At 39.2% G+C, this 20716-nt stretch overlaps 1 protein-coding gene across 4 annotated transcripts in view; it reads left to right on the top strand.

Moving 5' to 3' along the window:
* Positions 1 to 20716, top strand: part of LOC105472931 (DS cell adhesion molecule) — an 818273-nt gene that overhangs the window by 511126 nt on the left and 286431 nt on the right. For all 4 annotated transcript variants that reach the window (XM_071095740.1, XM_071095738.1, XM_071095737.1 and 1 more), the window contains exons 7-8: positions 592 to 888; positions 1633 to 1908. In XM_071095740.1, the coding sequence (XP_070951841.1) occupies positions 592 to 888; positions 1633 to 1908 (573 nt within the window). The remainder of the gene's footprint in view (positions 1 to 591; positions 889 to 1632; positions 1909 to 20716) is intronic.

The raw sequence follows: 20716 nt of genomic DNA, 5'->3' as shown, positions 1-20716 counted from the left end.
CAGTTACCATTTGTAATTAAAGCTGTAAAAGAGGAATTCTTACGAGAAAATGATGAAGATGAGATCATCAATCTCTCAGTAGTCTCCTTTATTCCTGTAAACAATTCCCTAGTGAGAAAACCCCAAATAACTTGAGGAAGTATTAGGTTGGTGCAAAAGTGTTTGCCGTTTTGGCCATTACTTTTTGCAATCGCTCTTGCATCAGCCTAACAGGTAAAGTGACTGTGGGGGTGAGCGGATGTGAATTTTCCCTCTATTTATAACTTTGTGTGAGGAAACACCAGTTTTAAACTAGGGACTTCTTGGGAGCTGTGATTGTTTAACCCGAACATCTAAGTTGTATTACCATTCCTCTTAAGTCAGTCAGGAAATACAGAAACAGTTTATGAAAGCTTGCTAATGCTGTGCTTACCTGTTTTGAAAATAGTGAACTCTTGTTCTGATTAACGTTTTGCCTTATCAATAAAACCAGACCTTTTTGGTAATGTTGAACAACTACGACATCTACCTCCTAGACATTAAAGAAATGTACTTGGAAGTTCTTTAATTATTTGTATGTGCCACTTTCTTCCATAATTTGTTTTCCTGCAGATGGAACTCCCAAAATTATTTCTGCCTTTAGTGAAAAGGTGGTGAGTCCGGCAGAGCCGGTTTCCCTTATGTGCAACGTGAAGGGAACACCTTTGCCCACGATCACGTGGACGCTGGACGACGACCCCATTCTCAAGGGTGGCAGTCACCGCATCAGCCAGATGATCACGTCGGAGGGGAACGTGGTCAGCTACCTGAACATCTCCAGCTCCCAGGTCCGGGACGGGGGAGTCTACCGCTGCACTGCCAACAACTCGGCAGGAGTCGTCCTGTACCAGGCTCGAATAAACGTAAGAGGTGCTTGTCAAATCAGCTCCTCAAAAAAACACACATAACTCATTGTAGTGGAGAAGAAGATTTCTGCATGCACCGAGCTGGGTCTTGGAATGCCAGAGCGGATTAACTGTTGCTTTCCATTTCCTGCCCTCTCCTTCCTACTCAGGAGTGGCACTGACTGGGTTAATGTTGGAAATGGCATTTTGGTTTCTGTAGTCAGCTTGTTCTTTTTTACTCTAGATCCGTTCACCTGATGTTTCCTTTCCTGGTTTATGCTCTGCATGCCCTTTCCCTTCTCCTCCTCTTCGGTTCTTCCACATTCATGGTAAACCTTCATGTACATGGTATTAAACTTACATTCATGCTGCAACGTGGCGTAACCTCCATCGTCATCCTGGATTTTACAGAGAGAGTTAAACAATTGATCAATGGCTGCCAGTGTTTTCACCAAAAGTGCATGATTGTCCAGTGTAGACTAGTTGCTTTCTATTAATTAAATTGCCTTTTATCTTGTAATTTTTAATTCAAAACATTTTCATAGAAGTAGCAGATAAAGTATTTAACACTTAATTCATTTGAATTTAAGAAAAGGAAAGAAAAACCTTCTTTGTAGAAAATGCCACATGCAAAAATATTTGTTTAACCAAAAAAAGATGTGCTTACATGAATAGAATCTACATTTTTAACTCAAGGGAAAGCGTCCCCATCTCCCCACATGAGATGTACCCTTAAATTATTTTCAAGAGTTTCTTTGTGTCTCTCCAGGGCCTGCAAGCATTCGACCAATGAAAAACATCACAGCAATAGCGGGACGGGACACATATATTCACTGTCGTGTGATTGGCTACCCGTATTACTCCATTAAATGGTACAAGAACTCTAACCTGCTTCCTTTCAACCACCGCCAAGTGGCATTTGAGAACAATGGAACTCTTAAACTTTCGGATGTGCAAAAGGAAGTGGACGAGGGGGAGTACACGTGCAACGTGTTGGTTCAACCACAACTCTCCACCAGCCAGAGCGTCCACGTGACCGTGAAAGGTAAGCCCTGTTCTTCCGGTTCCCACACATCTCATTCCAAAGCCCGACTACTTCCCAGACCAATGATTTGAAGTCAGGTAATCTAAGATCTGCTTATTTAGAGCAGGATAATTGTACAGGGTGAAGAATGACAGAGAACATGAGATATCCTCTTTACTACTGACTGAATCTTCACAGGACCTTTAGTTGATCTAATTTTCTCTCCAGGTAGAATTTTGGTTGGGTTTTCCAGAGGGCATGTGTTGTTAACATTACAACAGGAAAAAAAAAAAAAAAAGAAGCACATCATTGGCTTGGTTATCTAGTCGTCTTTCAGATAATTTTTAAATAGATAACTTTCTTTTCCTCAAACCTCCTAAAAGCAAGGTCTCTTAGAATGTAACTGGAAGGGATTTTCTGTATTGGATGAGGATTTCAAACAAATGTCTTATCTTCTGTAGATGAGCAGGTCAAAGCAACAACATAGAAATTATATGTTTAAAGGATTCCACAGAGCGTTTTTCTCATTAAATTATTTGCATCATGGCATGGACTGTCGTGGAATCTACCTGTCAGGATGATCTTTAGAGATCCTGCATTTCAGCTACAATTTCCTTACCAGAAAAAACAATAAGGTGATCAGACTCATCCAAGGATACACAGCTTTGTAGTGGCAGAACCTTAGATAGGCTCGTTTCTTCTATTCTCCAAGTCAGTTTCCTGAGCTGAATATGAAATAAAATTGTTTTAATTATGTAAATAATCTACCTGAGGTAGGTCCTAGGAATAGAACTAATATGTTATAAAACTGTTTCTAAAACCTGTGGGTGTTGCTTCTAGCCGCACTGAGCTGCCTTTCTGAGATGTCCAGTGTATCTCCCCAAGTACCAATAATTGGCTTTTAGTTGCCCTTGTTACAAAGTTGCATGGGTTTCCTGTGGTCTTCCCCAACCTTCTTTTCCTACCGACCCTGTGAGTTTTACTTTATTGAGAACACCTACAAACACACACACACACACACACCCGAAAATAATAATATATGTATATTATTATTATGGGGCATATATATATTACATACATTATATATTGTAGAATATGTATTGTGTATTGTGTATTGTATATTAGATATGACTGCACATATAATAACCATGTATCTGGAGAATTTCCTCAAATCACTAGATATTCTTGGTAAACCAGGCTGGTAATAGCTGCATAAAGGTTCGTTTTGTGGTTGTGTTTATTCTTTAATCCTCATTTACAGAACATCTGCTTCATGCCAGGCACTACTCTAGACACGGAGGAATGCAATAATGAAAAAGGTCTGCAAAGTCCTTCCCCTCATTGACTCTCTTCTCAGTCAGGAGAGAGAAACAATAAACAAATAAAGCAAGTGAATAAACCAGAAAACACCTAATGGTGCTCCCTACTATGCAGAGAATTAAAACATGGCAGTATCTTAATGGTTCATTGCCATAGTCAGATGCCATATCAACACATTTGCTGTACTCTGCCATCTTAAAATTCACTGGTCTGTCATACCCTTGGAAGGAACGTTTTACCCACACATGATTTTGTAATATAAAAAGTTGATCATTTGGAAGTGATTGGTTCACCGTGTTATGCAGATCTTCCCAATGTTGATACAGTTTGTTATACAATATCAAAATATCACAACTACGAACATTACCATGATCTCATCAGAAAGTCTTCAAGTAAACTGTCAAGTTCATGCTGATGGACACAAGTTTTCTAAAATTCTATTCTTTCTTGAAAGACTCAATTTTATTATTTATAATAAACACCATCAATTGTAATCGTAGGAGTGATAGGCTCATTTCTCTGTAAGAAATTGTTTGACAAATAGAAAAGACTGCATAACCATTGATTTTAGGTAGCCATTCTTTTAAGAAAGAAATGGAATTCCATGAAAAAAAAAAAGCAGCTGCTCAAATTTGCAATTTAAGCAAGCACAGACATACTCTGACATGAAGTATGACATTCATGTCAGACATACTCTGACATGAAGAAGACAGCCCCATGCTGCTCAGGAGGCAGAGGACACACTGCCTTCTTCCCATTTATTACACAGGACATACAACATTAAAAATAACATGAGCTTTAGGGTAAAAATGTAATAAAACTGTTCTTTTTCTTGCTTCATTAAGTGTCTGTAAATGAATCTGGCATTTTTAAAAATCCAACTCAGACTATGCATTGGTAAACAGTACAATGAACAGTCATCCTGTTAGTGTCACTGCTGGGATTCATGGTAAGGCTCAGCAGTCCCACCCACCATGGCTTTTGCTCCAACGGTGCAAATATCGACACCATGAGAAAGGCAAACAGCACCTCAGCATTGTCATGAAAAAGATTTTCTTCTTAGAAATCACCTAAAATGGTCTCAGGGATCCCTACAGGTCTGTGAGCTACATTTTGAAAACATCTAATACAGTGCTAAAATTTGAGTTTATTTCTAATGTTTGACCATTACAAATAAGGTATTAAATGAACTTCTTTATGCATTGGCCTTTGTCTGATTTTAAGATCATTTTTTTCAAGAAAAATTTCCAGAAGTATGTCCATTGAATAAATAGGTATAATATTTTAATGTAATTTTTAGGAGACATAAATTTAAACAAAAGCTCTTTGAATCATTAACTTTTGCTCTTTAAATTTGCCAGATCATTATAAATCAGTGTATTCATCTTGATCCTTTTGAAGTGACAGAAACCAATTCAAACTAGCTTATGGCCAAAAGAATAATTTGTCGTCTCTTAGAAACAATATATTTGTGATTTTAGGAAGTAATTCTATTGAATAATTTTGTCTTCAGCAGCTTCTTTTCTTCTAAACACATATCATATAGTATAAAACTTGTCAGCTCCTTTGCAAGTACTTGCAAACAAAGGAAGGAAAATATTATTTTGTGTGGTATTTTATTGCTTGGAAAGAAACGGAAGTTGTTGGGATTTGAGGCTTGCAAAATTTATCAGAATAGTCAGGAAAAGCTGCCTTGAAAAAGTGAGACTTTGAGCAAAGATGTGGAGGGGTTTGAGACAGTTCATAGGTAAAGGGAAGAGATAGAACCACGATGTTTAGAGTTTGCCCGGCAAGCTTGAGGAATAACAGAAAGGCTGGTGTGGCGGGAGCCAAGTGAACAAGAAAACATTAAGAGGTCCTGAGTCAGAAGGAGCAGAACCTTTTCATGGGGGACTTACTAGATCAGGACTTTGGTTTTCAGGACATGGGGTTTTCTGCTGAGTGAGATGGGGGCTTTGTTGTATGACTTTAAAAAGAAAAGTCACATGGCCAGACTAAGGTTTTAAAAGGATGCTTTTAGCCAGGTATGGTAGGACGAGCCTGTAGTCCCAGCTACTCCAGAGGCTGAGACAGGAGAATACTTCAAGTCCAGTAGTTTGAGGTTGTGGTGCACTGTATTTGCACCTGTGAACAGCCACTGCACTCCAGCCTGGGCAACATAGTGAGACCCCATCTCTAAAAAAAAAAGAATAAGGATGCATCTTATTCCTGTGCTGAGAATGGTCTATGCAGGGAAAGGGAGCAAGTAGAATGACCTGTTGGAAAGTGAATCCAAGTGAGAGATGGTGGTGGGGGAGAGTAGAGGAGGTGATGGGTAGAAGACAGACTCTGGATCTGTTTTGAAGGTCTATTCAATCGGTTTTCCTAGTGGTTGGATACAGGTGTGAGGAACATAAAGACATCAAGGATCAGGTCAGACTTCTGACCTGAGTGTCAGGAAGAATGGCATTGCTTTCTACTGAGTGAGCAGAAGATGCAGTGGACCGGTTTAAGGAAGGCGATGAGGAGTCTAGTTATCGATGTGTTGAGATTGAAATACACACTAAACAAGTAAGTGGATGCTCTCAGTAGGAAATTAGATATGGGAGAGTAGAGTTCAGGAATCCAGGCTGCAGACCTGGGGACATCAGTGAACAGATGATGCTTAACACCACAGCGTGGGTGGGACCCTCACAGGACTTCATGCACCGCACCGCAGGTTTTGACTTCGTATGGACAGGCTGCCCCAGCCCCCAGTCAGGCTCACATTAGAACCTTTCACCAAATATCTGAAGATAAAGTCTGACAAAAATTCAAACAAGGATTGTTTGAAATGTAAGTTTATCACTTTTTAGATTTCCTAGATTGGCACAGATCCATGTATTGACTATGACCCTATTGGTTGCAAGGTGCAAGAACCCAAATTACCTTTGCTTCAACAGCCAAGTGCAGAGGCACACTGCTGTAATCCCAGCTACTTGGGAGGCCTAGGTGTGATGTGGTACGCAACTGTAGTTCCAGCTACTCCGGAGACTGAGACAGGAGAATGGCTTGAGGCCAGGAGTGCAAGGCTGCGGTGAACTACTTCCAAAACACAGTAACAGTTATACCCCATTCACAATCTTAGCCTTTACTCAGAACTTAGAAGGGTCTTAAACAAATTGACTTCTGAACATTTAAATTTACGTTTTAAAATGTTTTAATCTCAGCACTTTGGGAGACCGGGGCAGGAGGATCACTTGAGGCCGGGAGTTCAAGATCAGCCTGGCCACCATAGCAAAACCCAGTCTCTACTAAGAATACAAAAAGTAGCCAGGCATGGTGGCACACACCTGTAATCCTAGCTACTCGGGTGGCTGAGGAGGGAGGATATCTTGAACCTAGGAGGTGGAGGTTGCAGTGAGCCAAGATAGCACCACTGCACTCCAGACTGGGTGACAGAGCAAGATTCTGTCTCAAAATAATAATAATAATAATAATAATAATAATAAATCAACAAAATGTTTTTAAAAGAAATATTAATATGTAAATGAAATTATACTCCAACGGTCAGGATTGTAGTTCATCAAGGCTTTTTAAAAATTAACAACCGAGTATTAGGGGAGGAAAATAAGAAATCAGCTGAATTTTAGGAAAGGACTTAGAATTTTGGCTCTCCCTGTGGGTTAGGCTTGAAAGAGACTTTCTTAGTCTTTTCATGTAAATGCAGCTCCACTGCCTTTCCTGGGAGACCACACAGTGACTCTTTCACCCAGCTAATTTTGGAAGAGCAAACCTGAAGCCTTAAAAATTGGCTTCCTTGGGAAGTAGAAGTGACCCAGTTGATCCCAGCAATATTGCTGCCAACAGTGAAACCAAATTACTGTTATCTTGCCTCCAGGAGGTTTATTTTAAATACTGGATATAGCGGAGAGTATGTGCATATGTGTTTAGATGATATTTGGAAACAATACTATTTTTTCATCATGTCTTTTTTTGATAGTAGTCATAACCCTTTGCTTATTTTAGAGCATATGCCTGCAATAAATTTTTTAAATTTCAAAGATTGATATAAATAACATGCTTATTATTGATGGTGGTTGAAGCTTAAGCAGTTCTGAAATATATGTAACTATCCAGAAGTGCAAGTTTGCTGCCTTCAAACATATAGGCAGAAGTAAAAGTCCAAATCTCTTCTTTCACTTCATTTCAATTTAACAAGCAGATTTATATTTAACACATTTTCAAGCTTTGTCTTTCCCATTTTAGGTGCCACATTGAACTTGAACGGTGCTTAATTGAGTGTTCTAATTGCTGGGAATCAACACTGCCAGGAAAGTTAATTGACTGCGGGATAAAAATGTCACCTTCTATTTATATTTATATAAAACTTTGTAGTTTACAAAACACTTTCATCTGTGTCACCTTAATTAATACAGTGACTCTGTAATGTAGATAAAGCGTAATCAGGGAAAGAATAGAAGAGGGATGAGGCTGCGCAGTCTTCCAGTAATACATTCAAGACTCAAACGCAGATGTTTTGATTCCAACACAACCCCATGGTGACTCCCAGAAGAATAATTCGTATTGCAGTGGGAAACCGGGGTAGGAGTGGAGAGAGATGAATACAAAGGACCCTGGAATAAAGCTATTTTAAAAGTCAAGACAAACAACATGTTAAAATGTAGGGCAAAAGATATTGAGGGACTGATTTAAGAGAGATAGAATTTGTTGAATTGGAGAGAGGAAAAGCAGAGAATGGATTTGGTGAAAGAGGGCAGGTCAGAATGAGAAATGACTCCAGAAGCTTTTGCTTGGGAGATGGAGGGGCTGAGAGGAGTGATGTGGCACCTAAGTGCCTTGGCGAAAGCCTTTGGGTGACGGGATTGGTCTAAAGTGCCTGTGTATCACCATTCTGGCTTCAGACCATGGGGATTTAAAAAAATAGACAGGAAAGCAGACTAAAATTCATAGAGAAAGATAGTTAAAATTACAGGTAAATAAATCTCTAAGGAGCACCAAGCTTTCAGAGTTATATTTTATAAGGATTTTTAAAAGTTAATATTTGCCGGTAGTGAGATGAAATGGCCATGCTAGGAATGCAGAGAACAACCAGAAACATCCACTTTTACATGTTTCATTCAGTGTCTGTATTTGTGGCAATTTCCCATTTTAATGTACCACAATTTTTTTTTTTTTACCCTGTCCTCCTTCAAATCGAAGGGAGAATTAGATGTCACTGCCAGGGTTTCCAGCTCTTGTGTTGGTGGCACTTTGTGTACCGTAGCCCAACAGGAACACTGTTCTGCACATTTTGATGTTAAAATCCTGCTTCCATGTAGCTTTTTGTCCTATGCTGCGTCTCGTCTGTCACTATAACGTCTTACTGGATTGCTGTTGGTGCAAGTGGGGAAATGAATGCTGAGTTAAGGCGCGGTGGCTCAAGCCTGTAATCCCAGCACTTTGGGAGGCTGAGACGGGCGGATCACGAGGTCAGGAGATCAAGACCATCCTGGCTAACACGGTGAAACCCCGTCTCTACTAAAAAATACAAAAACTAGCCAGGCGAGGTGGCGGGCACCTGTAGTCCCAGCTACTCGGGAGGCTGAGGCAGGAGAATGGCGGTAACCCGGGAGGCGGAGCTTGCAGTGAGCTGAGATCCGGCCACTGCACTCCAGCCTGGGCGACAGAGCGAGACCCCGTCTCAAAAAAAAAAAAAAAAAAGTGCTGTGAGTTTGTCCGCTCGCCTTCCACTCGAGGTGAGCGGCTGGGGATGCCGTCTTCTAATGGCATCATTCTTCAAGGGCTGACAACAAATGTCATCTGGCCTAGGGAAGGGACAGCTTTGTGCACAGAAATAGCCTTGGCAGTTCCTCTACTCCCGCTTTCAGACATTTGCTCATTAGCTGTTCCAACCTTGGCACTATCAACTTGCACCGAATTCCAAACCCGACTCTGTCAGCAAGGAAAGGTCTTTCGTTGTTAATCTGTCGCTTTCTTCCACTTTCTCCTGCTGTCTCTTCAGATACTGGAGTTAGTTACAATATTGTTTATGGAAAGGACAACATTTTGAGGTTATTTTTCTATTTTAGTTCCTCATTAAAGTGGAGCAATGGTTAACTTAGGCTCCAGTTTGCTGGAGTCTTTTGTGTGTGGCCATACACTGCAGCCATCCACAACTTTTTCGTATTTATTTTTCAACAACGACTTGGGAATTGCAGAGCTTCTGTTATGAATAATACAGGAGAAATATAGACCTGGGGAAAAATAGAATGGTAATGTATTAAATGTGTAATCCTTTTATGTTAATTTATTATTTAAAATGAGAATTTAAATTCTCTTTTTAATTTAATACCCTAATGCGAGAAAAGAAAACTAGTAAAGTGGGAACTTTCACTGTCCTCCCTTTTTAAATGATGCAAGAAAGCACTCATGCTTCATTGCGCTTAAATGCATGCATTTACTCAGCTACCCTGGGGATTTATGCTCTCAAGTGTCTGCAGAAGAGAAAGGTAGGATATCTGAGCACAGAACTCAGCTTCTATGGTTTCCTTCAGATAGGTTTGTCCTGGAGGTAGAATGACTTAAAATTCCTGTATTCTAGAAATCAAAGCAGGTACAGTGTGTAAGATTGGTTTCAATATCAAAGAATGCTATATATATGTATAATATATATTTATTATATATATGCCTATAATAAATATATACAATTTATTATATAAAATATATTCATATAATAAATATATATATTTGATGTTTATTATATAAATATATGCAAATATATTTTATATATTGCATATATTATATATTGATTTTAAATGCATATATATGATTTTTTACATTATAAATAAAATGATATGTATTATTTACATTTTAAATAAGATGATATGTATTTCCTGTGTATAGTATAATGTTTTGAAATATATATCCATTGTGGAATGACTAAATCTGATCAATTGACATATAGGTTGCCTCACACAGTTATCATGTTTGTGTTGAGAACACTTTACATTCACTGTCAGCATTTTTCAAGAATACAGTAAATTATTAGCTATAGTCACCATGTTGTACAATAGATCTCTTGGACTTTTCCTCCTGAAATTTTGTGTCCTTTGACACACATCTCGCCAGTAACTCCAGCCCTTGAGAACCACAACCATTCTCCGTTCTATAAGATCAACCTTGTTAGATTGCACATATGAGTTAGATGATGTGGTATTTGCCTTTATGTGCCTGGCTTATTTCACTTAATATAATGTTCTCCAGTTCATCCATATTGTCACAAAGGGCTATAGTTCACTCTTTCTTAAGGCTGAATAGTCTTAAGGCTGAAGGTCCTTATTTTGTTTTATTTTTTATTTTTATTATTTATTTATTTTGAGACAGTCTTGCTCTGTCATCAGACTGGAGTGTAGTGGCGCGATCTCGGCTCACTGCATCCTCTGCCTCCTGGGTTCAAGCAATTCTCCTGCCTCAGCCTCCTGAGTAGCTGGGACTACAGGCATGCACCACTACCCATAGCTAATTTGTGTATTTTTAGTAGAGATGAGGTTTCACCATGTTGACCAGGATGGTCTCAATCTCTTGACCTCGTGATCTGCCCGCCTTGGCCTCCCAAAGTGCTGGGATTACAGTTATTTTATTTTAACTCATCCCTTTTTTTGGTAACCATTGTATATGTATACCACATATTTTTTAATCCATTCATCTGCTGGTGACCAGTTAGCCACTTGATTCCATATCTTGGCTATTGTAAACAATGCCACAATGAACATGGAAGTGTAGATCTCTTCAACATACTGATTTCATATCCTTTTCATATATACCCAGTAATGGCATTGCTAGAAAATATGGTGGTTCTATTTTTAATTTTTTTGAGGAAGCTCCATATTGTTTTCTATAGTGAGTATAGTAACTTCCTTTTCTATCAATGCAGTACAAAGCTTCTCTTTTCTCCATATGCTCACCAATGCTTGTTTTTTTCATGTTTTTGATAATAGCCATTCTAACATGTGTGAGATGATACCTCATTTTGGTTTTTTAGTTTGCATTTCCCTGATAACTAGTGATGTTGAGCATTTTTTAATATACCTGTTAGCCATTTGTACGTCTTCTTTTGAGAAATGTTTATTCAGGTTCATTGCCCGTTTTTTAATAGCTTCATTGAATTTGCCTATTTTCAAATCAGATTGTTTTCTTGCTATTGCATTGTTTGAATCCTTCATATATTTTGGATAGTAACCTTTCATCGGATGTATGGTTTGCAAATATATTCTCTCCTTCTATATATAGGTTGTCACTTCATTCACTCTGGTGATTGATTTCCTTTGCCGTGCAGAAGTTTTTTTAGTTTGATGTAATCCCATTGTTCTATTTTTGTATTTGTTGTCCATGCTTTTGGGGTAATAACCAAAAGTCATTGCCTAAAGCAATGTTAGGGAGATTTTCTCCTATGTTTTCTCCTACTAATTTCATAGTTTAGGCCCTTCCATTAAGTCTTTAATCCAGTTTGAGTTTAATTGTGTATATGGCATTAGAGACACCATAAATTAGAGATAATGACCTAATTCCATTTTTCTGCTTGTGGATATCTAGTTTTCCCAACACCATTTACTGAAAAGACCCATTGTGTGTTCTTGTCTCCTAACTTTGCCCTTGTCTTCATTTGGACCTTGTTTAAGAAATTTACGAGCTCATGAAGATGCGTTCCTATTTTTTTCTGTATTTGTTTTATGTCTATATTTTTACTGTTTGCATTTAGGCCCTCAACCCCCACTGAGGTTCACAGATATAATTAAGGTGGGGTCCAATTTATTTTCTATCTATATTGAGTCAGTTATCTCAATATTTATTAAGTGACCCATGTTTTCTTCTTCTCTCCATCTACCAAGATACCATGATGGTGTTGTCAGAGGCAGTCTTCATTCTGTGAAATGTATTTACTACCTTTTTATACCCTTGTCTCACTGTAACATATTTCCGCACTTTACTAAAAAAATGCGGCCTCTTCAAGTCAGTTATTATTAATAACCAACCTTCTCAAGAGCAATGACCTTTTCTAAGCCAAAGTCATGAAAAATACTTCTCAAGTAAATAATCTGCTATTACTAACAATCCTCATAAAGAAACTATTGGAAAAATAAGCTAAGTTTTAAAATGAATACCAGTGATTTTATGAATCTTGGTTACCTCTGTTGTTAAGCCTGGTTGTCATCACCTCTGGTTGGGGTCACATGGCTTTACTTCCATCAAAAGTCCATATAAACAAAAATGAAATAATTGCACCTCATCTAGATGATACTTTCCTCTAACTGAATAAGTAAAACATGAGATATGTTTCATTTCCTTGATGCCATGATGATTCAAATGGCTTTTCTTTTCATATGAAAGATGCAGAAAAGTAACACAGTTTTATTACAGTCTCCTGTATGAAGCTATTATTGCTCTCAACCAGGGGAAACATAACCTATCATCCTCCTTGGACCATGGTGACTCCAGTTGTTTACGTATAGAAATTGTCATGAGTTTTTAAGTTCTTGGTCATTTTAATCTTTTAAAGAAACTATCTCAACATAATATGATTATGACTTTACAATACACTCCATAAAAATAAGTTTAAAGAGACATTTCATATGACTCAAGACTAAAATGACCCCAAGAAATTATCCAGTTCTTTCCACCACATTCCCCTTCAGGTATCTGGTTGACAATATTGCAGGGCATCCATTTTTCTAGAAAGTCCTTTGGAAGGAGACACTGCCATGCTTCTCAGAGCTTGTTTTACTCTTTTACACCCCCAAATTTCAAGTAGTTTATTTTTGCCTTTTTGGTATCCAACTTGCATCTTTTGTGTTTGTCTTCATTATAATGCTACTTTATGCCTTGGGATGTCTTTTTCTTGTTCCTAAAACATTTTGGTTTTTTTCTTTTTTCTCACTTGGACTTAATAATTTTAAACAATTTTTAGGAAAAAAGTTATTTGCCTTCCTTTTATTTCCTTCTCTCTCTCTCTCTCTCCTTTTTATTTTTATTTTTTTAAGACAGAGTTTTGCTGTTGTTGCCCAGGCTGGAATGTAATGGCATAATCTCAGCTCACTGCAACCTCTGCTTCCTGGGTTCAAGCAATTCTCCCACCTCAGCCTCCCAAGTAACTGGGATTACAGGGGTGAGCCACCATGCCCAGCTAATTTTTGTATTTTTAGCAGAGATGGGGTTTCGCTGTGTTGGCCAGGCTGGTCTCAAATTCCTGACCTCAGGCGATCTTCCCACCTCAGCCTCCCAAAGTGCTGGGATTATAGGCGTGAGCCACTGCACCCAGCCCCCTTACTCTTTATGTTGTTATATTTATGACTCTTTACCTCTTTTCACAATCTAGCAGTCTAAAATAAGCATCCTGTAGAAGAACTACTTTGTTAAAATCATAGTAGAAAAGTTAGCTACTCTTATCCCCGATATATTCCAAATATTAGAGATAACAACTGAATTTTTGCTCAGAACACTAGCTGAACTTGGGCCAGCTGAATGAGCAAAAACAACCAAACAAACACAGCTTATGTTTTTAAGTTTGTGAGCAACTATTTTAAAATTAATCTTTTTAACTTTTTCCCTTGCTTCTTTTTTATTCTTCTATCTTTTGCTTTCTCTGAGGGAAAATAACAAGATATTGTTCATCATGTATAGAGGGGTATAATTGAAAGAGAACTCAGCACTAATTCTGTTCTAGTCACAGTCTCAGATGAGTTAAAGTAATATGAATGGATGATTGAAGTATATGGAGGCAGTGTCACACACAGACCTGATTTTGTCATTAATGGTGCATGCATTTTTGCTGTAGATGAAACAAACAGTTGTGGTTGGGTTCTTCAAGAAGCCGACTCTGAGATAGATGCTAGTGTGCAGGATGTTTATCAGGGAGTACCTTATGACCAATACCCAAGGAGGGAAGGACAGGAAGAAGGACTGGGTCAAGAAAGAGTGAGCTGGGATGCAGGCGAATGACAGTGAACTCTGGAGCAAGAACAGTCCTTCAGGATTGTCCTGAGTTTGGGCAGAATTGCTCCTCAATCAGTCACTGGATTGAGGACACTCCAAAAAGAGCCTGTCCTTGGGTGAAGTGGGCCTCTGCAGCTGAGACAATCTCTGAGGTGGCCAATAACTTCCAAATGACATCACCCCCTGAATTGGTGGTAACATGTCCTTTCTTGAAAGCAATCTGGTCAGTGCAACTCCTCCCACTTACGTAGATGTCAAATGGCTATAGATGTGCATCTTAAACACCTTTTCCCAAATACTTTTTTTCATTAAATTGCTCCCACTGGCTGGGTACGGTAGCTCACGCCTGTAATCCCAGCACTTTGGGAGGCCGAGGTGGGTGGATCAACTAAGGTTAGGAGTTTGAGACCAGCCTGGCCAACATGGTGAAATCTTGTCTCTACCAAAAATACAAAACTTAGCCAGGTGTGGTGGCGGGCACCTGTAGTCCCAGCTACTCAGGAGTCCAAGGCAAGAGAATTGCTTGAACCAATTCTGTCTCAAAAAAAAAAAAAAATTGCTCCCACTTTCTATAATGACATGAGTCTAATATTTCAAATTAGAAATGAGAAATGTTACAGTATGTCATAGTGTATTGTGGTGTAGTTCATAGCTCAACTGGACCTTTGTCATCAGAACAAATTTCACCTCAAAAAATCTCTTTAGTTTTGTGAGTCCTAAGATGTTTTTAAAATTTGTTCAGGTAATACTTGTGCATCTGCTGTTAATAAGATCAAGTAATAATAGGATGGTCACTGCCAGCAAGGTATTGGGGTCTGTGGGAGACCCCACAGACAAATGATGGCAACACATGGCGGGAAGCAGCAAATGTCCTGGGTGAGGGGCAGCAGAGAGTTCGAAGCAGCAGCCATGACACCTGGCGCAGGAGAACAGCAGGGAGACAAAGAAGAGAAATGCGGACATCAACACAATACCATCAGAGATTATGCAGTATGTGTTTTCGGAGCAGAGGAAGTGGACATTTAGCCAATTCTGGGCATAGGGTAGGCTGAGAAGTCTTAAGGAGCCAAAAAAAATGTCCAAGAAAGGCTGAGTTGAATCTCAAAAGGGTCAAGAGCCTGAAGCGGTTTCCAAACACAGGGAACAATTTAGTGTAGTTTTGCCATTATAAGATGATCGGAGTGAGAATGGGGCTCAGACAGGGCATGGGGACAGAGATGAGTCAGGTGCAGCTGCTCACATGAAAGAGCCCATATGGCTGACACAAAGGATACTCCCAGTAAGCGAAGGTCTGCATCTGCACAGAGAGGACCAGGCCTTGGAGAGTTAGCACATCCTACTGGATCCTAAAGGTGGCGGAGCAGAGGGAAATGCTCGCAGCAATGTTTTAGAAACATTAATCTGGTTGGGGTGTGTAAGATATAACACAATGTAGAAAGATTAAAAAAAGAAAAAAAGAATGACCAGTTAGGACACAATTGAGAGTTGTAATTAAAAAGGTGATAGTACTGTGTTTGGAAAAAGAGAAACCACACACAAGACATGTTGAGAATTGGAGTAGACAATACATAGCAGCCCACTCTCAGCAGCTGGACACGAAAAGAAACGCACAACTAGGAACACTTTTATTATTCGAAGCTTCTTGCAACCAGAAGATTTTGCTATCACTGCTAAGAACAGAGAATTGAAGAAGCTTAAAGGGAAACTTGCTATGTGTGGTTTGGGATTTGAGATGCTTCTGAGACATCATGAAGATATGGGCATACTATTGAACAAGCAGGCATGAATCTTGAGAAGAAGTTTTTGTTTGAAAACTTAGATGAGGAGTCAATGGCATTGAGCTGACAGCTGGGGCCAAGGAGGTGCTGAGACCATCAGGGAGAGAGAAGGAAGAACAAGGCCAGGTCAGGACACTGAGGAACAATTGTTCCATTAGTGTATGTTTAGTAAGAGACATTCCTTTCCATCTGAATTGTTGAACTATTTATTTACGGTTTTCAATTTCATAATCCAATTTTGTCATGTGTGGTATGATTCTTCAAGTGAATGTGATATCCACCCTCATTAACTTTTGCCATGGGGTCTATGAATTCTCATAAACTCTTATAGGGTACTTGTCTATGTTTTAGACATTTAAAGTAAATACACATAAACGAACAGAGATGGTGACTGATAGGGTTTGGCTGTGTCTTCACCCAAATCTCATCTTGAATTTTACTCCCATAATTCCCACGTGTTGTGAGAGGGACCTGGTCGGAGATAATTGAATCATGGGGGCAGTTTCCCCTATACTGTTCTCATGGTAGTGAGTAAGTCTTATGAGATCTGATCGTTTTATCGGGGGATTCTGCTTTTGCGTCTCCGTCATTCTCTCTTTGCCTGCTGCCATCCATGTAAGATGGGACTTGCTTCTCCTTGCTTCCCACCATGATTGTGAGGCACCCCAAGCCATGTGGAACTGTAAGTCCAATTAAACTCTTTCTTTTGTAAATGGCCCAGTCTTGGGTATGTCTTTATCCACAGCGTGAAAACAGACTAACACAGTGACAAAATTGATTATTTTAGAGAATATATTACTTGCCCATTTAATTAACTTAGAAATAATTTCAAATCACATTTACTATAAAAATATGTAGTTCTAATAATTGAACAAAACTAATACTGCATTTTCCATATTAGAATCTTTATTGTGTAAAATAAAGAATAATTCTACATGGGAAGAACCATATGCATTATGAAATAATACCAGGAAATAAAATAATTCAATCCATTGTTAAAAATTACAATATAATATGAGGAAAGATTTTCATCACAGCAGTAACTATAGCAGACATAATGTTCTTCTATTTTATTTCATTTAATTCTCAGTTCCAAGATACATGTGCACGGTGTACAAGTTTGTTGCATAGGTAAATGTGTGCCATGGTGGTATGCTGCACCTGTCAACCCATCACCTATGTATTAAGGTGATTTCATTTCATTCATCACCTGGGTATTAAGCCCAGCATGCATTAGCTATTTTTCCTGATACTCTCCCTCCCCCTACCCATGCTTTCACAGGCAGGCCCCATTGTGTGTTCTTCCTCTCCCTGTGTCCATGTGTTCTCATTGTTCAGCTCCCGCTTATAAGTGAGAAAATGCAGTGTTTGGTTTCCTCTTCCTGCATTAGTTTGTGGAGGATAATGGCTTCCAGCTCCATCCATGTCCCTGCAAGCCATGATCTCATTCCTTTCTATGGATGCAAAATATTCCATGGGGTATTGGTACCACCTTTAATCTCTTGGTGCCCACCCTGAGTGAGAATTGTGAAACTTGGCCTGCATGATTTAGTTCTTAGTATGGCTATGTGGTCAAAAAGTCAAAAGATAACAAGTGTTGGCAAGGCTGTATGGAGAAAATGGAACCCTGTACACTGTTGGTGGGAATGTAAATTGGTATAGCCATGATGAGAAACAATAGGAAGTTTCCTAAAAAAAAATCATATGATCCAGTAATTCCACTAGTGGGTATATATCCAAAGGAAATGAAATCAGTATGTTCAGGGGGTACCTGCACTCCCACATTCACTGCAGCACTATTCACAACAGCCAAGACATGGAAACACCCTAAGTTTCCACTGGTAGATGAATGGATAAAGAAAATGTGACATATACACACGCATGAACATTATTTAGCCTTTCTTGTTTGTTTTCTCCAAGTCACAGCAGGTTCAGTGACCCTGCACTTTCTGAAAATAAGGAAGACGTGGATGATTGGGTCCAGCTATTTTTTTCTGTCCATGGGGAACATGTTTTCTTAAAATGGAGAATGTGGCCAGAGCAAACTTTGGTCTACTGGTTTTACTTATAACTCCTCCCCTAAATGAGTATACTTCTCATTTCAGTACTCCTTAAATAATTCAAAAGATGTAAATGTATCAAAATACACCCAAAACTCCTACTTCATTGATCCACAGAAATTCAAATGCGGTATTTCAAATCTATGTCTAGAGAAAAATATATACCTGAAACATTTTTTAAAGTTTTTTATGATTTGGGCTGTTACAAATATGCCCAAGACACAGTTCTTTAAGGAAATCTTAAAGATAGATCCTAAAAGTCATCTCCACCACACTGCAAGGACAATGCCTTGTCCTTCCCTGTCCTTCCCACCCAGAAGTCAGGGCCAAAGAATTCCCTGCTGGCTCACTCTTGCCTTTTTTGCCTACGTCAATGTCAGTTAGTATCAGCTCATATTGAACCCCCCGGGGAGCTTGGAGTGAGAGGCTAAGGGAAACTAGTGGAATGTAAGTTGATGTGACCCATGCAGCCTCTGGTTTCTTTTAGCACCCACCGGCTCCAGCAATATCTTATTACGCGCTCATCATATGTCTCTGCATCTTGGCCTCCTGCCCTTCCTGCTAAAACAGGTGCAGGTCACAGGACCAGCAGTCTAAGTCATGGTGAGCTAGGTGCATCTCTGGCTGCTACTGGTTGGAAGTCACTGATCTCAGGGAAACCAACTCCCATAGCAATTCAGAGTTGGCACAAGGACCATACCTAAATAAACGAGGCCAGATATTGACTCAAGCTGGCCCTGCCGGCAGAGGGGAGAGTTGGTGCAGTAGTTAGAAGCCTGCACGTTGTGCACATGTACCCTAGAACTTAAAGTATTAAAAAAGAAGAAGAAGAAGTCCTTGCCCCCTAGGCTAATAAGACTATGAAGAGGAGCTTCTCTCTTGTTCCTGCCATGTCATCATTGTTAATTCCTGGATGTGTCTGCCCAATCCTCTTTTCTAAGTCATTCTTAATGACTTCAGGATTGTCTAAAGTTCAGAGTGTAAACATACGTTCATCATCACCTCTGAAAGTTTTTTTTCTAAAAAACATTATTCAATCAAAATGAACAAGGCGGCCGGGCTCGGTGGCTCACACCTATAATCCCAGCATTTTGGGAGGCCGAGGCAGGTGGATCACCTGAGGTCAGGAGTTCGAGACTAGCCTGGCCAACATGGTGAAACCCTGTCTCTACTAAAAATACAAAAAAAAATTAGCTGAGCATGGTGGCATGTGCCTGTAATCCCAGCTACTTGGGAGGCTGAGGCAGGAGAATCACTTGAACCCGGGAGGCAGAGATTGCAGTGAGGTGAGATCATGCCACTGCACTCCCGCCTAGGCAGGAAGAGTGAAAACTTCGTTTAAAAAAAGAAAAGAGAAGAAAAGAAATAAAAGGAAGAACAAGGCACTATTTATCCCACTAGTTGTGGGAAATAAAAATGATAAACTTGATACATCTCCTGCCCTCCTGGGTCGCTCTATTTAAGGAAATGGGTGTGTCCACAAATCACTATACTCACTTGAGTCATAAATGTGATAAATTCCATACAAGAGTTTTGAACAAGAGTGAGTAGAGGAACCGTTTACTTGTGTTGTGTGTACATTGTGGAGAACTATATCAGACTGGGTGGGTAATCTAAAATTTAGGAAAGCTGAATGATATAAAGTATCGGAATGGACCAAATAACCAGTCTTATGGGTGAGGAGATCATGAAGGCATATCCTGGACTAGAAAATCCCGCCTGCTCACAGCCTCGTCGTTTTGGAGTCACAGCTTGCACTGAAATGTACAGTGAATAGCCCTATGGCCGTGCAGAAAAGCTACTTACTGTCCAGTTCAATGCAAGCTGGTAATGAACTGCGTTTCATGATCACCTTGTTACACATGAAGAGATAGAATCACAGAGTTAAAGAAACTGGATGAAGATAACACTGCTTATCACCCAAAATTGATGAGCGCCCCACCCATGATTTTATCAATATAGTATATTCCTCTAGGAGAAATCAAAATATTTTCCCCCATGAAAAAGAATATACAATTAATTTTAAGAGACAAGACACAGAAATATATTAGTCTGATCTGATATTCTTGTTAAGGGTTTAGATAGAATAAGAGTCAAAATTGACAGTTGACAGTATTCAATGATCTGAGCTGCCTAGAAAAAGGACCCCCGCCGTTATGTTAGAGTGAAATACACAAGCCTGGTAATAAATGACCTTTATCAGATATTTACATACTTCTTGTAAAAAGGGTATGTCAAAAGCGGTGCATGTCATATTCAGGATTTCTGCTCCTATGATATATAAGCTTTCACCATCAAGAAGATTCAGATAATTTACCTTATTTAGGCAATATCGTTAATCCAGTAATCAGTGTGTCTCAAATAGGAGGTTCAGCTTTCCCAAAATCATGACAAAAGTTTTCTAATCACTGGGGTTACTTTGTGCCATCGATTTTATGTCTTAAGAATGTAAAATATAAGACTTCAGATGCTTTAAAAATTGTTTGCATTTGTATGCAGCAGACTTGCAACTCACAGCTGATGCAAGCAAGGCAACTTAAGCAGTGAAGAAAGAATTAACATGATTGACAAATAGGTCTTGTGATTTAATTTACATTAACAATGATGTAATGTGCATATTGACTTAATGTGTCCTTACATAATGTGGCAAGCAGAACAACACATAGCAAACCTAATTTTGACATTCTTCTGGGAAAAGGACTTTTCCCTCTAAACTTTTCT

This window comes from Macaca nemestrina, chromosome 4, assembly GCF_043159975.1.
Source record: "Macaca nemestrina isolate mMacNem1 chromosome 4, mMacNem.hap1, whole genome shotgun sequence".
Taxonomy (NCBI): Eukaryota; Metazoa; Chordata; class Mammalia; order Primates; family Cercopithecidae; genus Macaca; species Macaca nemestrina.
Note: the sequence above shows the minus strand (reverse complement) of the source record. Positions and strands in the feature narration are given on the sequence as shown.